Here is a 19,304-nt window from a genome sequence, read left to right on the forward strand (position 1 = left end):
AGTTCGTGGTTGTGAACTTACAATTAATTCTTAGATGGGAGAAGCTCCTATTGGTTCAGATAGCCAAATAGGCTTCTATCTCTCTATTTTCTATTTGTTTTTCTTTTGTTTCTCCTTTGTGTGTTTAAAAGAAGGCCTGTTAGCATAATACTTTTCAGGATTAATACTGTTGAATTGAGCCCATATGGACTTGTGATCTCTAAGCCTTGTTTGTACATAACCAAATAACAGAAAAACTTTCTGTCTAAGAACTTCAAAGATGCTCCTCTGCATGTGTAATCAATGAATCTGCAAGACATGGATAGAGATCTTTAATCCTGATAACAAGGATCAAGGTGCTGACCAACAGCTGATTGCTTGCAACTGAACTGCAACCCTATGATTCCCAAGCTAGGGGCATTGTTCAATGGATATAAAATCATCATCTAACCCAAAAGACTTCAACTGTTTGTCCATTCCAAGCAATAAAAAGATGAGTTCCTTGATTAGAAAATGAGACCTATCTCCCACAACAAATTCCCGAATAACACCATCAACTTCAATCAAGCTACATCCAGGCACCTTCCTCACTTTCTTCTCTTCCATCCCCTTCCTCACCTTTGCCACATCTTCCCACTGATTAGCTGAGGCATACATGTTAGATAAAAGAACATGGACCCCACCATGGTCAAGACTCCGTCTAGACAAGCTCTCAACGATTTCTTTTCCCAATTCAACATCACCATGCATTCTACAAGCATTGAGTAATGCACCTAAGACATATGAGTCAGGCTCCATGGGCATATCTCTCACCACTCTATCTGCTTCTTCCAGCAATCCTGCTCGCCCCAATAGATCTACCAGGCATCCATAGTGCTCCACCCCTGGATCAATCCCATAAGTTGTACTCATGCTTTTGAAAAATCTCATCCCTTCTTCCACCAACCCCATTCTACTGCATGCACTTAATAAACATATAAACGTAACTTCATTAGGCTTAATTCCTTCCTTCTGCATCTTACCAAATAACATAATAGCACTTGCACTCTGGCCATGGTTCGCAAGGCCTGAAATCATTGATGTAAAAGCAAAGACATCTCTCTCAGGCATCTCATTGAAGACCTGAAGAGCAGTATCTATGCACCCACACTTTGCAAACATGTCAATAAGAGAAGTACCCAGAATTGTATCCAATTCCATTGCATTTCTATTCACGTAAGTATGAATCCATCTTCCTTGATCCAAAGCCCCAAGAAAAGCACAGGCCAAGAGTGCACCAACAATCCCAGCATGGTTAGGTTGGAAGCCGGAAAGTTGCATCTCATTAAAAAGTTCAAGAGCCTCTATAAACATACCAACTTGAGCATAACCAGAGATCAAAGCACTCCAAGAAACAGCATTCCTTTCAGGCATCTCAATAAACAATCTCCGTGCAACTTCAAGTTCTCCAGATTTTGCATAGCCATTAATCATTGTGGTCCATGAAATCACATCAAGATTTAAACTCATGTCAAACAATTTACGAGCCAAAGCAACACAATTACAAGTAGCATACAAATGGATCAAACCATTTTGGACAAAATCATAGGATTCCCAACCAAGTTTGATGATTTGTGCATGTAACTGAAGACCAAATAAAACATCAGAGAGGTCAACAGAAGCCTTGAGAAGGAATGAGAAGGTGTAATTGTTAGGTAAGATGCCATTTTCTAACATTTGCTTATACAGAGATATAGCTTTAATAGGTTCTTGCTTCTCCGTAAAAGCTCTTACCATGGTGTTCCAAACAAAGGTAGTGGGATAGGGGAGATGGCGAAAGAGGAGATAGGCATGACTAAGATCGCCATGTTTGGAGATTGCACAGCAGGCTATGAGCTTTCCTGCTGCAAAAGGATCGAAAAGGGTTCCAGAGACAATTAGATGGGACTGAATTTGCTTGATATTTCTCATGGTTAGACATTGTTCCAAGAGGGAGAGTGTTCTCTTGCTTGATTTCAAATATATATTGTCACTCAGCACAACCTTGTAACTATCTCCACTAAAAACACCTCTCTTGTCACTCAGCTGTCCCATATCTCCTGTAAAATTCAAATGAAATACTTTATCTTTCTAAATTGAACAGAATCTTGCAAGATAAACCACCAGTTTTGTTTCTTTCTTTTCTTTTCTTTTCCTAATTTTTAAGAGTTATACTTTTATGTCAATTTCAATTTATTAAAGATTTAAAAAAAGTTTAAACACACAGAAATTAATTTACATCATTGAAACAGTCAGTTTTCTCAAATATTTTTGAAGTGCCACTGCAAGCAACTCTTCTATTTGATATGAATAAGACAATTAAATAACTCTTGTTCCACATAGATGACTTGAAGACATGACAACATTCTAGAAAACTTAAGAGGATATGTGGCTTTACAAAATGGGTAAAGCTGTTTGTAACCAAGTCGGTTACAAAAGATTTTGTAACCTCTTTTTTCTAACACTGCCTCTATCTTTTGTGCAAATTGGAATAAGGACAAGATGAGTAATTTCACTTTTGAGCTCAATTGATTCATGCAGCTTGACTTGGAGAAACGGCTCAACTTGAGCCAAAGCCACAAAAATCTCATCGACTTCTCCTACCCTTGGATTCTGTAACAATAGAAATGGTGTTCTTTCTCTGCTGCTCCAACTTCCTTCCTTCCCTCCCTCCGCCCTCTCTTTCTCTCTCCCTCACTTCCCCAGTATCTCTCTCACTCTCTGAACACAAATAATGAGACAAAGTTGCAAGGACTCTATAGCTTTGTATGCAGGGTTGTGGCATCCTGCTCATCACAACTCAAGAGCAAACAAGAGACAACTCTGAGTTCCCTTCCATTAGAAAACCGTCAGATCAATGACATTGCCATATTCACTCCTCATATTTGGATAAATTTCCTGAGGACAGAGCACAAAACGATTGAGAATGGAAGGTAAGTGCGATCAGGGAAGCATGAAAGGTCAATGGCCGGCCCGCGAAGACGATGTTGGAACTGGGTTCCCATCGATATACTCACAGGGAAGTTAAAGTTTAGAGAAACACAGTAATCCAAGATACTGCAACCATAAATTCTTCTTATGGAAGCAGTCATTTACTACAGCCAGAATTTTGTCTCTGAAAGATGGATGGAATGGATAGGGGCATAGACGCTCTCATTGCCCTCCATGGTCTGCAATCCTTGTTAGAACAAAATCTTTGCCATGGATGGACTGTCTAAATCGCCTCTGAAGTTTTTCTTTTATACGTCAAAGTAAAACGCACCAGATTCATGGATTCTTCTCAGAGGAAGATCCATCATTGTCCAAGAACTTGCCCTTCTCAGTTGCTTGGACGAAGGTGTGAATTGAAATTTTCAGTGCAACATCCAATTCATGCAATGCTTTTATTTGTCAATTTTTTTCCCATTTTGTACTGTACCTAGTCACCATGGGAAGAATGAGACAAAGTCTAGATGCTTAAACCGTCTATTGATTGTAATCCTGTACGAGGATCAAATCGGAAAGGGGAAGAGATCTGTCTAGAGTCTAGACATATGTGTAGAAGTTTGCGCGATTAATTTTCAAGTTGCAGAAACGATGAGTTCATCCGCATCAACAAGAAGAATCGCATTGGTATGCGGTATATACAGAATTGAGTGAGAAATGACGAGGAACTGAGCAAGAGGGGATGCTGCGGCCTGTGGGGAGTAGGGACTGGGGAGACAAAAAGAGATAGGGTTGGGGAGGAGTAGTCTCCACCAAGGCCAATCTCTGATTTTAATATTTACATTTTGTCGGACTATTTAATGGGAACATGAAGCCAGATTGACAAGGAAGACGAACTACGGAATGTTTTAGCACAATGAGATGCCGGTGGGTGGGGTGGAGGTTGAAAATTTGAAACGAAATGGAGGGTTATTTTGGAAATAAAATTTTCCATTTTGGACTTCAGAACAAGTCGGCTCAAGCTTGACTGGGGAGAAACACTTAAAGTGAATTTACCACATTTATCCCTCCATACATATGAGTATAAGTAATGCTAAAGAGCAACTAAAGTAAGGTTACAAATTCTGTTTGTAACCTTCTTGGTTACAAACAGACGCACCTGTACAAAATAGCCAAATATATAAGTTAAAGAAAGAGAAAAAGGAACACAAAGAGGAAATGAAAAACAAAAGACACAAATCAACCATGTCCTCCATTGCCAAACCTAAAGCTTCAACCACGATGTAACCCAAATAGAATCTTCAATTTGCATTAGACAAGTGGCCCAAGAAAAAGGGTTCATCATTCATAGAAAGCCAAAAAAATTAATTTATTTGGTAGGGCAAGAACAAATCACATGTTCAATTCATGACTAAGTTCTTATTTATGTATTTTCTATAACTTCCAGTAATTTTTGTTTTATTAAGAATTTTAACCTTCATTTTCTAATTATAAGCACACACTTGCAAAAACAGATACAGACGTAACAGACCTATCTATTTGTCATCATGTTCTTTCAGTAGAAGGAAAAGGTTTCATGAAAATCAAAATTCCATATGGTAAAGCCAAGAGATTCTGCAAGGAAAATCATGAAGTTATAATAGGTTATAATAAACCTCTGATATCATTTTTATTTGTCGAAAAACAAGCCATATGGCAATTGATATTCCTTTTCTTTTTATGATAGAGGACTTATCCAAAAGAAGGGGGGGTATGCAAACATTAGAATACATAAACTCTGTCTCGATGATGAAAGATTGGGTCTAATAAACCCTAAACCTACTGAATAGTGGGCCCAAATTAACTTCCAATGTTATCATTGAACTCCCAAGAGCAAATAACTACAGATGTTAAAGTAAACCAGAAATTCTAGAACTGATTATACTTCACCCAAGCTGAGACAGAAATCACAGGACTTGTTGGAGACTCATTATAGCACCAAATTGTGCATGATATAGTAAACTTCCAAGAAATGATGCCACCAAGTTGAAACTCAAAAGAATAAGTATATCCTCATCAACAGAGCACTAATTTAAGAAAGCCTGACTAAACCGGAAAACCACACATCCAAGCAGATAAAAGAACTAGCAGCATAAGTTAATAATAGAACAATCAATGGAGAGCCATAGGATTCTCAATTCCTCAAAACCCAAAATGAAATAAACTTAAATACAATGCTCCCCCATTCCTGGCCCAAGTTCCTTTAAAAAAAAATCCCATGAACAACAGATTTTATTAAGAGAAAAGGAATAGGAAGTTAGGAGGAAATAGGGCACTAAAAATCCCTATACAACCAAAAGAAAAAGGGAGGGGGGGGGGACTGAGGAAAGGACTCAGATAACCAACCAGGTTGATGAAAAATCTTGCTAGTTCAAAGCTTGAACGAACAACCCGAGCTTCACACCACAAGGTGTCAATTGGATCAAACACCAATCCCACCAGCCTTGATCAAACACAAGACAAAAATCTTCAATGGAGAAGAAGAGCAACAAAAAGCTTTTCATAATATCAAAATTCGTGTTCAATACTTGCCCCACTCCCCTCCCTTACAACCTTATATAAAAGGCTCAAAAATAGACTCCTACACTGAAAAAGGAAAGGCCTAACCCAATCCTTAACCTATTAGGTAACCTAAGTTGACTAGGAAACTTAAATACTGAAGGAAATAGACTCAAAACATGGCTGGACTTATAGAGTCCTAATCCAGCCTAACTTATTAATCACATAACCACTTAAGTTGTCACATGAACACTTAACCAAGTCACATGATCACTAAAGTGATCACATGACCACTAATTACATAAAATTAAAACTAAGGAATCCCGTATGCAACCTAATTACCCATATTTTAGGCCCATAAAAGTGGCCTATTACATTAAAAAAAAACCATGGGATCAAAAGCCCAACATGTATATAACCCAACCTCAGACTTATTCCTAGTGAAACAAGCCTATTTCGGTGATGAATCTGCATCACCTAGAGCCACTAGGACTAAAAGTAGCAGTCTAGAACAGTACTAATCAATCAGGAAATTGTAGATCTGAGAACAGAATTTCAGAGAACGATATGACAGAAACTAATGTATGAAATTCGAGCTAAAACAAGACAATACTTTATTGGTATTGTAAGACCACAAACAAAAAGATAGGTGAAAACGCATGCATAAGAAACTGAATAGATCTGACCTGTATGGAATAGGATAGGTAGAACAGAAAAATAGAATATATGCAAGGAATTCATCAGAGCCTTACTTGGAATCCACCAAGCTCACCTGAGAACCCACAGCCATTTTCTGAAAAACCTGAACTGTATTACTTCTAAAATTGATGGAGAGGCAATAGGCCCTTGCATGCATTTATAGTGTTTGCTAACCTAAGAAAGCATAGGGACTGTTTACAAATGACCTCATCCAAAAGAAAATAATAATAATAATAATCAAAGGGCTGAAACACACCCAATGACCAGCCTGAAGTAACCCATCCCACTAAGATTACCACTAGGAACTAGGATAGTCTGGAATTCTAACATCTTACCTAATCCAGGTAAGATAATATTAAGAAAAAAACGTAACATAAAAATAAAAACTAAGACCCCACCCATAATCCTACTCAACTAATCTCATAATCCTAGCTCTACCTATTTTAGGCCCATTACAATAAAAACCCTTGGACTAAAGGCCAACACATATGCAACCCAACTCAAGGCTTATTTCTACTAAAATAAGCTCATCTTTGTGATTTATCTGCATCCATTTCTGATGGTTTACCATTGCTTCACATTTCCAATCCCCCCCCCCCCTTCTTCTTCTTCTTCTTCTTCTGCTTCTTCTTCAATCTTTTCCGATGTTCCATACCCATAGGGACTGCAACATGCACCAAATCCAGTGTTTAAACATTAATTTGAATCAAGTAACACACTATACCCAATCATGTATTATCACGAATCACCTCTTGTGCAAAACCAAAAGTCTTAAAAGGTTCATATATGAGGAGAAAATGAAAAGTTGTATCCATCTCAATTCATCAGCAACTCAGTTTCTATTCCCATGATAACCATCGATATATATATATATATATGAATGCAAGGCAAAAACAAAATATATGACATAATAACAGGGTAAAGAATGAAAGGCAGCATTCGTACGTAAATGTATTTGAGCAAGGACACCAATGACCCATGAGAAGGGGGGGGGATTCCAGAAGAGAAAAAGAAAATAGCATTTCAAAACTGAAAATGAGAGAGGAAAACACCCAAAATGGTTAACATGGTACCGATTAACTCTCTTGAAGATAAAAGAAGTAGAAAAGAGAGGAAAAGAAAGAAAATAAATAAAAAGAGAAACCCAATTCTGCCATAATGACAGAATTCTAATGTTTCAGTTACCACTTTCAGTCTAAAAATCAAAGAAACCATAATGACAGAATTCTCCAACCAATATACAAGAACGAGAAACACGGCTCTATTCAATTCAAGAAGCTCACCTTCCTCAGTTTGCGGAGTAGGATCAAACTGAGAATGATCAAATGTCGGGCGCTCCAAGAGATCCGCACCCCCTTTCGACCATCCAAACCTCGCTTTCGTAGACATTGAAGCCATTCCATTGCCAATGGCTTTGTTCCAAGAAAGAGATATCAAACTTATGAGATTCGAAGATGGAGAAGAAGAGAATTTGGAAAGATAAAACGCAGTTGGTCTGCTACTAATTGCAGCAGCCATCTCCATGCGAGAGTGAGAGAACACGCTCACAGATCAAAGTGAAATGAGATTATTCTGTCCAGAGGAAAGGAGAGGAGAGAAGAATGGTTTGTTCAAAGCTTCAGAAGCGGTTCGGACTGGGACAGAGTCACTGATAGCTTGTTCTGTAGTTTCGCGGTGAAACACATCTTCATTTCTGTTGCAGTTATGTAGTCGGCTTTTCTTTAGTTTTGAGTTGGGGTTTGTCCTCTTAAACCCTGTTTGTGCTTTGGACAGTTTTTTCCCATAAAAAATAGGCCCAAAAAATATGATTTTTTTAATTTTTTTGGAAAGGGTTTTGTCACTTTTGTGCACGATCGTGCGCATCCACAAAGCCATTGGATGGGGATGAGTGTATACGGTGCACCATGTATGACCTTGCATATAATCTTTTGCCTTTTTTATGAAAAGAAGAAGGGGAAGTGGTTCATGCACGGTTGAACATCCGGATCCAACAGTTCTTTAAATAGCAGGGATTTGGTCATTTCGACACCCTATTGTACGCTTCCATCCCAAACCTTGCAGTAATGGGAGTCTCGTGCACTGGGTACGTATTTTTTTATTATTTTCATTCCATGTCTTCTTTTTTTTTGGCGGGGGTAAAGACCATCCCATATCTTGTGCGGGAATATACACAGTGCACGACCGTGCATAAAACCTTTGGCCAAAGAAGATTGAAGCACTAACTACATATGGAAAGGATATATGTCCTCACATTTTCACTACTTCAAAGTTTCATTGATTGTTTTTTGCATGTTTTGCTAAGATAAAAGCAAGTCCCACAACATCATTGTCACATGGTTTAAAATGGGGGCGATGTTTTCTGTGTCGCAGCAGAGGCTACACCCAGGCACATGGGGTGGGTGCAATGACCACCCTGCCCCCCTGAGTGGCAAGCCCATGTGCTTGGGCGCAGCCTGCGCTACGGCACAGAGAACATTATCCCAAAATTAAAACGCTCAAAGTTATTACAATCCGTGTAAATATCAAACAGAATTCACAGATCATTGGAAGACTCAATACAGGTAAGGCATGAGTTTTGAGAGAATCAATAGGGAAGAAAGGCTTGGAGTCACAACTTAAAGTATTGGAAGCACAAGGACTTAAATAAAGATCATTAATCTAGGAAGTGATCATTTTCAAAATACTAATAGGAATTGGCTTTTCCCCTTTAAATAGAATTTGATTGCAATGCAACTAGATAGAGTAGAGAGATAGCTTGCACATAGAAAAACCATTGCAACTCAAAGAGTGAAAGGCCCACAATTAAAAATAGAGATACATAAAGCCTCATAATGGAATCTCTTTTAAGGAGCTCATTAATCCTTAATCCAAGGACCCTTGCAACCCAAATCCTTTTTCAGAAATCGCAAGAGCAAAATAGTCTCATATTTACAAAAGATATAAATCATCATTAATTCACCCAATCTACCAACTTAGATTTGTAAGGTATCCTGTCAAGTATAATCCTCCACAAGAAAATTTTGAATTTTGGCTGAAGATTTAACTTCCACATGAACCTCCACCATTTAGTAATAGGCAAATTAATCCAAGATACATAAGACATACCTAAAGATCATTTGTTAAATGAGTTCACCATCTTACTAGAAAGGTGTCCCGAAGTGAACAAGATCAGCTATCATGCGTGAGGTTAGACGGCAATGATATTTTTAAAATGGCAGATACACAATATGAAGGTAGAAGATTGGTCTGAGGTTTATTGGTTTTTAACCAGTTGAAGGAGATTATAATAGACATACATTTCCTCTCCTATGGACACCAGAGTTACTCTAGTGGTTTGCGCCTATCCTGTCGTTGGCAGGCCCTAGGATTGTTGTCTCGGTTTTGAAATGCCCCCTCCCCAACTACACAAGTAGTGCATGCTACCACTATGCTCCTCCCCCCAACCCACCCACCCACCCACCCATCTAGGGTCCGTATTACTCCCCTTATTAGACGAGGTCAAAATTACCCCCCCCCAATAATGATGTCTATCACACTATTGTGATGATGACTTGCGATGAAGGGGTTCTCTTTTGCCGTGGGTGAAGAGAAACTTTGTTGTTTTTTATTATTAAAGTGATTGAGGCGATAGAAGAGATAGAGAAAATAGGCTGCCAGCAGATAAAATTCCAGCCAAGGTAGATCTCAACGACCACATGAATCAAAACAAACAATTGAATTGGGGTCAAGGAATACCTAGAACTCACTGATGGTGAGCGCCTCCAAAGGAATGCAACATGCAGTGATGATCCTTGTTAAGTGTTCCTTTTCTAATAGCCACAACCAAAAGCTTGTGCTAAGTAGAAGAGACTCTCTCTTTCTCCCCAATCTTGTAAAAGAACACATCTCTCTCCACAAATAATTCTTGTAGATGTAGAGACTATCTTTTCTTTTTCCAATGCTTGAATGTAAAGAGATATTATCTGCAAAAATTCACTACATGAATGTAATGAGACATTCTCTACCACACCCAGTTACTTGAAAGTTGAATAGATATTCACTACTACTTCCACTTTCTTGAAAGTTGAAGAGGCATTCTCTACCACGTACTTGTAGGTATATGGGAAAATATACTCTGGGGTGCCCCTTCTTTCTGATGAAGAATGAGAGGGACAAAGGGTTCCTTTTTTTTTTTTTTTTTGGGAGGGGGGGTGGTGGGAGTCGTCACCTAGATAAAGGCATAGGACTCATAAAGGTCTTCCCCTTTTAGGGAAAAAGAATTGACTCTAATAGATTAGGCAAAAGTCCGTCTAAATCTCTAGGTAGGTTTAAGGTTACGGGTTGGAAAGGTATTGTTGGGCACCTAGTCTACCCGCTTGGGGGCCGGTCTCTTTCTATTTAGATCATTCCTAATCTTAGTAGCATATATAGTGAAAGAAATAAATCTAACATACTCTAGGTATATAAGAATGCATGTTAATTATTGTCAGCATGATACAAGTTATCATTATATATTGCATGAAAGGGGGGATATATACATAGGGGAGACCAAATTTGAACATAACTTTCAAGCTGCCTACATACCCTTACTAGGGATCAAGTCATAACGTTGTAGTTCCTACGGCCAATCTTTCTAGTTCCCTTGCATCAGTCAAGAGCACAAATTAGCATTGTCCATCCACACCTCTATCTTCTTGAATCCTCATTGCCACGATTTGGTACAAACCCTACATGACAATTCTAGTCTTTGATGCGGACCAACACGCTTCTTGATACACTAAAACTTAAAAAAGACATAGTAGAACTTGGAATAAAATAGAAAAACAACAAAACATCCACTAAAATGAGATGACACAAATAATGACTGGATAATCTCCAGATGGCACAGCTTGGTTGTCAGATAGGGACATGAAAATATTGGCCTGCATCAAATGAGTTGGAATTTTGAGTATAAAATTTGAACGGGAAATCAAGATTGTGCCTTCTGCATCAAATGAGTCGGAATTTTAACATCATCTTGGCACATGACATAAAACTAAATAGAGTATCAAGAGAGCCTTTTTTTAATAGGATCATTTTTTGGCATTTTACCCTAACAGTAATAAGGGCAAGAGATCATTGCTTCGTTGTATAGCCCCTGTACCAGCTTGGGGGCCAATGAGGGCATGCACATGGTTATCAAAATGGATGGGATTTTTTATTTCAGAAGGAGTTTTGCAATAATTCCGCGCGTTATGTGTCCAGTCGCAAGAGCCATGCGATCAAGCTTTCCCCGAACACTGCTTGGTCGTGACCCTTATGACCAGACACATGGGTGGCAAAATGACCACCCCGTCCCCTATATTGGATGTTTGGGCGTGCGCTCCCATTGTCCCGTGCTAGCACATGGGGCCACGCAATCAAGTAACAAAAAAAAAATTTGAAATAAGTTACTATGCTTTAAACCCATCCTGGCCCAAAATCTGAAGTAGTGCCCAAGAAAGACTTTTATTTCCGGGCCAGCCCAACTATTCCTTGCCTCTTTGTACTGAGACCAGTCCAGCTCGGTCAATTGCTTCTCCTACATGAAAGGCGCAATGGTCAACCTTACTAGATCGAAAGTTAGTTATATTTTCCTATCTTTAGACAGTTTTAGGAAAGGATTGCCTCTTACAATTTAGAAAAGAGTTTGATGATAATAACCTCTTCAACTGTACGTTCTCAATTCTCCTTTTCCACCTTATAAATCACCTTTCTCCTCTTCTGCTTTCTTTCTCATTAGAAGGTTTTGAGCTCAAGAAATCATTCACTTTACAAGGTAAAACTCGCTCTCTCGCTCGATCTCTCTAGTGTTCTTGATTCTGTGTTAAGAAAAGTTTGAAATTCTAAGCATTTTGATCTGAATTTCCTGTAGGCATTCTCAAATGATGCTATTAAGAAGCTCCTCCACTCCTATATTGTCTTCGACACTTACAGGGAAACCAGGAAGCTTATTAAGAACATCTTCAGGTGAAAATCATCTAAAAGTATCATTTCTTGCTGATCCATCTCCAGTCATGTTGCAATCAAGGCACATTCTTCGTGTAAGCTCAGATGGTGATTTAAATCTCTCAATATTACATGAAGAAAAGGAGATCGAGATCGATTCCGATTCCGATTCACCGGTTGAGTTGCGTGAAGTTGAATCTCCGGTTAAATTTCTTGAATCGCTTGATACAAAACTCAGACAGATTCCATCGTTCTCTGTTTATGAAAGGGATTGGATGGAAGATGAAAAAAAGGCAAAAAACATGGAAGAAATGGATAGAAAGAAGGAAGAAGAAGAAGAATTTAGTTTCAGTTGCCCTCTTATGATTGGTGGTTCTGCAAACCAAAATGAACACAACGAAGGGTTTGATTTCAAAGAGAAAGCGCCTACATCTTTGAATATGGCTATAGGGTTAGGTCTTGGTATGGATCGAGCTATGGTGAAGAGAAGATCGGTTGATTATGAGCAATTGCAGCAACATTATGAGAGGATTATTGAAGACAATCCAGGCAATCCCCTCATGTTGAGAAATTATGCTAGATATCTATACAAGGTGATAGTCCTTTTGAACAACTCTTTTTTAATTTATCATTTTGTGTTATGTGTCTAACGGGCTCGATCTAGTCTATGGGGAGCGCTAGATTGGGCAGCCTAGTATGGGATAAGTTAAAGAGCTTGATTTAACGTGTTTCATTAGTTCTGAAGCTTTTGATATATTGATCAAGTACCTAACTTTGTCATCAAAGTTAGACACCACGCACGTTATGGGTTCAAATCACGAAAAGAACTATCTAAGAGAGAGCTACCTGAAATAGACAGCTGAAGCTTTTCGGAAATATACCTTTTTTTTTTCTTGGTATTTATGTCATTTTGATATTTCAATTTGCAGAGCATAATTTGAATTTTATTTTTCTTATAAAATTATTGCAGGTAAAGGAAGACTATAGGAAAGCAGAGGAATTTTACTGTAGAGCAATCTTAGCAGAACCAAATGAGGGTGAAGTGTTGTCTGAGTATGCTAAATTGAGATGGGAAATCTATAGAGATAAAGAAAGAGCAGCCAACTACTTTGCACGTTCGGTTCAAGCTTCCCCTCAAAACTGGTAACTAATCCATTACTTGGTACTAAGAAAATAATAAATTCCATAAAAAAAAAAATCTTGTTTGGACTAGGTGTGCAACTTTGGCCAGCTTTAGGCACAAATTTAAACTATATCAGGCAAGGAAACTAGGGCTAACCCAGCTGAGCCAGAGTTGCACTCCTAGTTTGGAACCAGTTCTTGACCCTTGTTGTCTCAAAAGCTCATACTGTGGTTGGAAAAAGCTTCCTTTCGGCTCTCTCTAGCCATTGACTCATATGTGGATATATAGATACATTTTATTTCCTTTTTCGAAAAAAATGTTTACATGCAAGAGAAAAGTATCTGGTCGTGTACCCCCTGCAACAAAGCAGGGGCCAATGAGAGTGTGTAGTGGCATTAACATGGATACTTTGACATGATCACATTATAGGTGAGATTAGAGCTGTGTTTGGTATGAATTATTGGAATACATTCTAGGTCAATTTTGCATTCTTGGACGATAAAAATAGTTGTTTTTATCGTCTGAGAATGTGAAATCGACCTAAAATGCGTTACAAGGATACATACCAAACACAACCTAGGGTTGAAGCAACCTTGACACAACTTGAAATCTATACCACTCGAAGACAGCTTAACATGATCCAATGCTTCCCCTATGCATTAAGATCTCTCTCTCTCTCTCTTTTTCTATATTGAAATTTTTTGTGTTCAAAAAATATAAATAGAAATTGAGTGATGAAATGGCGACTAACTAGTTCATTTCTTGCAGTCATGTACGGGCAGCGTATGCTTCTTTCTTATGGGACACAGAGGAGTCAGAAGATGAACATGATAATACCCAACAACATCAACAATTTGGCTTTGCGGAAGCCAAATAATTTTGGGGAAAAAATTGCTACATTATCGGTGTGCAGTTTCCCTCTCATATGTATTTTCTATTATTTTCTTCAGCTGTTCTGAAAATGTGGGCTCCACATGGATGATAATCATGATATCTTTTTTAAAACACCAATTGGTGTAGCGCATAGATTACCCCTATGCTGGTAGTGTGGGAAATCTCTCCCAATAATTTTATACTTCTTTTTCTTTTTGGTAGTTAAGACTCCATTTGATGAGAATTAGATGATTTTCAATTAAAATGGAGCCCAAAAGAAAGTGAGAGTAGATTACTTGTTAGTAGGAGAGTTTTCCGGCAGAATGTTTCTGATATCAATCTCCATGAGAAAATCCAACAATATTAATAAATTGAGCTTTTTTTTCTTCCCCTTTTGTTCCTCGAGGATCTCGACTGATTAATAATACATTCATCTAAATTTTGGTACTAAACTTTTGCTCCAATATTTTATGTATGGAGAAAAGTTTCCTGCTGGGATGCAGGGCCCACGCTCAAACACATTGAGGGGCATAAATGATTGCCCCGCCCTCATGAATGCTAAAATTTTCGCCCCCAATGTGCTAGATCGCACATGGCCCCTGAGCTCCCATGTAGAGAACGGTTCCCCTTTATATATATGAGAGAGAGAGAGAGAGAGAGAATATTATTACACATTCTGTTTTGGAGTTATTTTCTACAGTAAATTACTCTGACCTCCCCTGACCTTTCTAACAATTCAGCGAACCTCCCCTGTGTTTCTGACAACTATTCAAATCTCCCCTACTTTTCAAAATTGGTTTCACTTAGCCCCCAGTCCGTTAGTATTTTAAGGGTAGTTAATGGCTAAATTTTTTAAAAAATAAAATAAAATAAGGAAACCTGACCATAGACCTATTTTCCCTTTAGAAAGTTACCCTATTGCCCTTAATAAATAGCTAACTCAATCTCAATCCCATCGTCATCTTCTACCTCCCAAAACCTCTCAACTCAACCCTAACTAGCAAATAGAAAAGGATTTATCTAAAAAATTTATTCTTGAATCACACAAAGTTTGTAAATGTAACTTGCCTTAGAAATCAATCTCCCAAACGTTTTAGAATGGATCAGATTCACAAGAGGGGGGTGTTACTCACCGACTTGAATCCTAAGTGGCCTTGAAATCAAATAGATAAAGATCAAAACATATTCGAGCTAGGCCAATTCAGAGAAGAGTTTTGGGAATCCTTATTAATTAGAATCCTCAATTCCAATCCAATTTTTTGAACTATGATTTATTTTGTGCCAAGAGGCTGAAATGTCGAAGTGATATTAATGGTGGCTCTCTGCTCTGTCTCGTGCAAGTTCTTGCCATTTCTTTTGGGATTGTGCTCTAGCAATGTATATTATTGGTTTACACAAAAGATATCGAGTTCTGGTGCAAGTGTTTCTATTTACCCAAGTTCAACTGAAGCATTAACAAGAGGTAAACAACAAGCTTTCATTGGTTAGGGTTTAAACAAATCCCAGAGGTAAACAACAGGCTTGCTCAATTTTCACGATTTGAATCTGTTTATCACTCTGAGCCCTAACCTGAACACAGATTTCAAGCCACCGTTGTTGGATAAGAGGAGAGAGGGGGTTGCGCCTGCATGGATGGGTAGGGTTTTTATTGGTTAGGGTTTAGATTGCAGGGTTGTAGAGGGGTGAGGACGGGTGAGGTTGTAGGAAAAAGAAAGAAGAAAAATAAGGGGAGAGTGGGGGTTGCGGCCTGCATGGATGGGGTTACAGAGGGGTGGGGGTAGGTGGGTTTGTAGGAGGAGGAAGAAGAAGAAGAAGAAGAAAGGGAAAGGGTTGAAGTTGGTCCTTTATAAGTGAGGGCATTTCGATCACCACAGGTTTTTTACTAACACCATTAACGGATTGGGGTTAAGTGAAACCAAGTTTGAAAAGTAGGGGAGGTTTGATTAATTGTCAGAAACACAAGGAAGGTTTGCTGAATTGTCTGAAAGGTCAAGGGAAGTCATAGTAATTTACTCTAATTTTTATTGGGCATTTGTATTACACTGGATTCTAACATGTTGACTAAGATAAACGTTATGTAAGTTAATATGAGACTTGAGCTAAATGAAATGTTGGAGGATATTTGAATTAATTAAGTGGTTTAATACGGGTTAACCTATGACTAAGACACTTATCTCAACCCAACTGGGTAGCAATGGAACTATACAATAGAAGGATTATGTCAGGAAAAGTTTTGAGGAAAAGAACACTATCTGATAGTGTGGCCCACGTGATTCCTGCGTCTAAACATAGAAACGTGTGAAAGTACCATACTTCCCCATGGAATGGCAAAAATCCCTCTCAAAACAATGCTTGCATACACGCTCCCATTGACCAATGTGTGCATAAGGCTCTAGAGGCCTAGGAAGCGATCTCTTGCCCTAAAATTTTAATATGATCATGCGTTGCACAGGGTTGGGATTTTAATTCAACCATTGGATGGATGAATGTTACTTGATGAACCACATGCTCAAAGTTGGTGGGAGAGCACGTTCTCTATTTCGAGTTCAAAACCCCAATTGAGATTAGAAGATGGAGGGAGCTAGAATGCCTCCAACGATTTGGGAAAAGAAAGAGAACCGCAAAATCATATATAGAAAGCAAGAGAGGGAAGTAACAAAAATATCACATTGTGCTTAATCACTTGTCAAGCCCAATAGAAGAAATAAACATTGACCCCATCTCCACCACCATCATAACCGGCCTTGATCCCATTCATAATAAATACAACATCTCGTGCCTCCACCATAGTAATTGGATTGTTAAGGCTGGCCAATGGTTGCATGGACCACATATTGTAAGCTCTATACAAACTATGAGATTTGAATCTTTTAAGGTGGTAACAAACCTTACATGGGACAATGGTAGATTCCAATCCAACGGATTTGAGTCATGTATGGACTGTGGAACGTGGACCACGCTACGGCTCAACTATCATAATTACCTTTACGCCCCGTGAATTGATCCCCATCAAACTATCCTAAACGCTAGGGTTTTCAGAGTTTCTAGGGTTTCGGCTTGGTACGTGTCTATAAAAAAGCTTTCAAGTTCTTGAAACCTAATCGTCTATCTCTTAGATCTCTTTCTCTCTATCATTCTCTTTCTAGTTTTGAGAAGTAATTTTTTTTTTCTTTCTTCTTGGTTTTTAATGGGTTTTTCGTTTATTTTTCATCAGTTGTCGTCTTTGTCGATGGTCATAGAAGAAGCATCAGATGATGAGAGAAAAAACTGCAACAATATGATAGATTAATTTCATGATTCTTTTGTATTTAAGTCTCTGATGATATTCTTCTTCTGCAACTTATCATTTCTTTTTTAATCTTTTTTCTCCATTCTTTTCCTTTTGGTTACCAATGTTTTCCCTGAAAATCAATGAATCTGTGGGTGGATATGATGAGTAATCTTTTGGTCCGTGTTTCTGAATTAACCGTGACCGACAAATCTTTACCAAACTCTGATCTCCCGCGGATTTTTAAACTTCACCATTTTTTGTTCCTTCGTTCTTAATATTCGAAAAACCAAATTTCTCAGTTTTGATTTTGATTTGTTGAAACAAACCCTAAATTTTTTTGTAGTTTTATAGTGATATTAAAACGCTGATTTGCGTATGATTTGCATTGTACTCTCATGGTGGCTCGATGATTACAGCCCTGTTTGGGCAATATACGCTATTCTGATTTTTAATTTAAAGAGGCTGAAACACTTCCGAGAATGAGAGCTACTGTCTACTGATTTGAGTTCTCTTTTTTTTTTTTTGGGGGGGGTTGGGGTGGTTGTTTTGGTTTGTTATTATGTTCATTCAAATTGTTTCATTATTCTTTTAATTCTCTTGCGGTGATGAATTATGAAAATTTTCACATGTCAGACTTCAGAGATTTTTTTTCTAAGAAATCTATGAGAAGTCAATTCATTCTTCTGAGCAGAGATTATTTATCCTTAAATTTCAGATCCAAACTCAAAATAAGGATTTGATGATTAGATGTTTTCTCTTTTAAAAAACTCGATTTGAATTTTTCTTGACTCTCAATAGGAATAAATCTCGTTCACCAAGCAAAAATTGGAATCCCTGTGAAGTGATCATGATTTCCACTGTTCTGACAAGGCTAGTTTACTCCCAGAAATCCTTGAATGTCTCTTTTGTTTTCCTATTTGGATCGAAATCGCTATCGCTATAACCCTGTCTTGAAAAGATTTCATCATCAAGCACCTAAGTGAAAATGGAGACTTACTTCACAAATGATTGAAATCTGTATGATTAAAGATGACATTGTTCACAAATTTTCCAATGGACCAATATCCATTAAAATCGTGCAGTCTGGAACTGAAGGAGCATTTTTGAACTTGAAAACTTGGAAACAATGGATTTGAAATTCCCTTGAGAAACCAGCCATCAAGAGATCGCTGGAGGACATAGAAACACGGCATAATCTATAGTCTCTTCCTGGACAAAAGAAGTTAATTTACATCCACAACATTTCAACTATTTTGCCACAAGAAAAGCTTACTAGTCCTGGAAAATCCCAAAAGGTGTTAACAGAGATCTCCATGAGTATCACACATTGCTCAGTTATTTGCATAGTTCTATCAAAGAATAGAGATCCAATAGGCACATCAAAGAAAGAACAAAAAGGGAATTGAAAGTTCAAAATGCTTAAATTTGCTACTTGGGGTAATAGGCCTATTTTTCTGAGGATTGTTAGCCTTTTCATATTACATTGGAAAGGAAGAGAGTTTGGTGCAACCAGTGAAGAGATGATGTTGATAATATTTCCTTTGCTATGGAATTATTAAGAAGGTTAATTTTCACCATCTGAGAAAGAGTGACCAAGAAAGAGTAACAAACCAGTGGGAGTATAGGAGTACTCTATTAGCAAAAGCGCGTTTCTGTTTTTTTACCGTTTTAAACACATTTGAAACATACGGAAAAAACGGCAAACAACAAGCATTTGCATGGAGAGAATTTGCAGGTAGGTCAAGGTGGGTGAGTTTGGAAAGATACAGACTTCCAATTCGCCCAGATATGGTCTCACTGAATCCATTGGAAAAGCTAAGCTGAAGACCAGCCTTCGACAGGTTAAGCTTTGTTGCAAACTTATCCCCAAACCAATTACTCTGGGCTTGATGATGAGCAGATACTGTTGTAGTTAAACTGTTGGGGAATGTT

The 19,304-nt window shown here is 38.2% G+C and overlaps 2 protein-coding genes and 3 non-coding genes across 5 annotated transcripts; 4 read left to right on the forward strand and 1 right to left on the reverse strand.

The window, feature by feature from the left end:
- Positions 1-140: 140 nt before the first annotated feature.
- LOC122663732 (pentatricopeptide repeat-containing protein At5g66520-like) lies at positions 141-7,757 on the reverse strand. Its single transcript, XM_043859370.1, has 2 exons — positions 7,443-7,757; positions 141-2,057 (listed from the first exon to the last, which is right to left on the reverse strand). Exons 1-2 carry the CDS (start codon positions 7,681-7,683, stop codon positions 391-393), a joined length of 1,908 nt encoding a protein of 635 aa, XP_043715305.1. The 5' UTR covers positions 7,684-7,757; the 3' UTR covers positions 141-390.
- Positions 7,758-12,041: 4,284 nt separating this feature from the next.
- Positions 12,042-14,105, forward strand: LOC122665860. The gene is made up of 3 exons (XM_043861994.1): positions 12,042-12,698; positions 13,076-13,248; positions 13,997-14,105. Exons 1-3 carry the CDS (start codon positions 12,042-12,044, stop codon positions 14,103-14,105), a joined length of 939 nt encoding a protein of 312 aa, XP_043717929.1.
- A 3,241-nt stretch (positions 14,106-17,346) lies between these two features.
- On the forward strand, positions 17,347-17,426 carry LOC122666405. Its single transcript, XR_006333595.1, has one exon. It is a non-coding gene; the product is annotated as a small nucleolar RNA Z199 (small nucleolar RNA).
- Positions 17,427-17,772: 346 nt separating this feature from the next.
- LOC122666418 lies at positions 17,773-17,860 on the forward strand. Its single transcript, XR_006333608.1, has one exon. It is a non-coding gene; the product is annotated as a small nucleolar RNA U54 (small nucleolar RNA).
- A 106-nt stretch (positions 17,861-17,966) lies between these two features.
- On the forward strand, positions 17,967-18,065 carry LOC122666420. Its single transcript, XR_006333609.1, has one exon. It is a non-coding gene; the product is annotated as a small nucleolar RNA R64/Z200 family (small nucleolar RNA).
- The last annotated feature ends 1,239 nt before the right edge of the window (positions 18,066-19,304 follow it).

Source organism: Telopea speciosissima, chromosome 6 (genome assembly GCF_018873765.1).
Source record: "Telopea speciosissima isolate NSW1024214 ecotype Mountain lineage chromosome 6, Tspe_v1, whole genome shotgun sequence".
Taxonomy (NCBI): Eukaryota; Viridiplantae; Streptophyta; class Magnoliopsida; order Proteales; family Proteaceae; genus Telopea; species Telopea speciosissima.

What these genes read in the sequence shown, in the direction of transcription:
- LOC122665860 (XM_043861994.1), top strand. Translation starts at nt 12,042, where the DNA reads ATGATGCTATTAAGAAGCTCCTCCACTCCTATATTGTCTTCGACACTT. An exon ending in ATGCTAGATATCTATACAAG is followed by an intron (nt 12,699 to 13,075) that starts GTGATAGTCCTT and finishes AAATTATTGCAG; the next exon opens with GTAAAGGAAGACTATAGGAA. An exon ending in CAAGCTTCCCCTCAAAACTG is followed by an intron (nt 13,249 to 13,996) that starts GTAACTAATCCA and finishes CATTTCTTGCAG; the next exon opens with TCATGTACGGGCAGCGTATG.
- LOC122663732 (XM_043859370.1), bottom strand. Translation starts at nt 7,683, where the DNA reads ATGGAGATGGCTGCTGCAATTAGTAGCAGACCAACTGCGTTTTATCTT. An exon ending in TACTCCGCAAACTGAGGAAG is followed by an intron (nt 2,058 to 7,442) that starts GTGAGCTTCTTG and finishes TGAATTTTACAG; the next exon opens with GAGATATGGGACAGCTGAGT.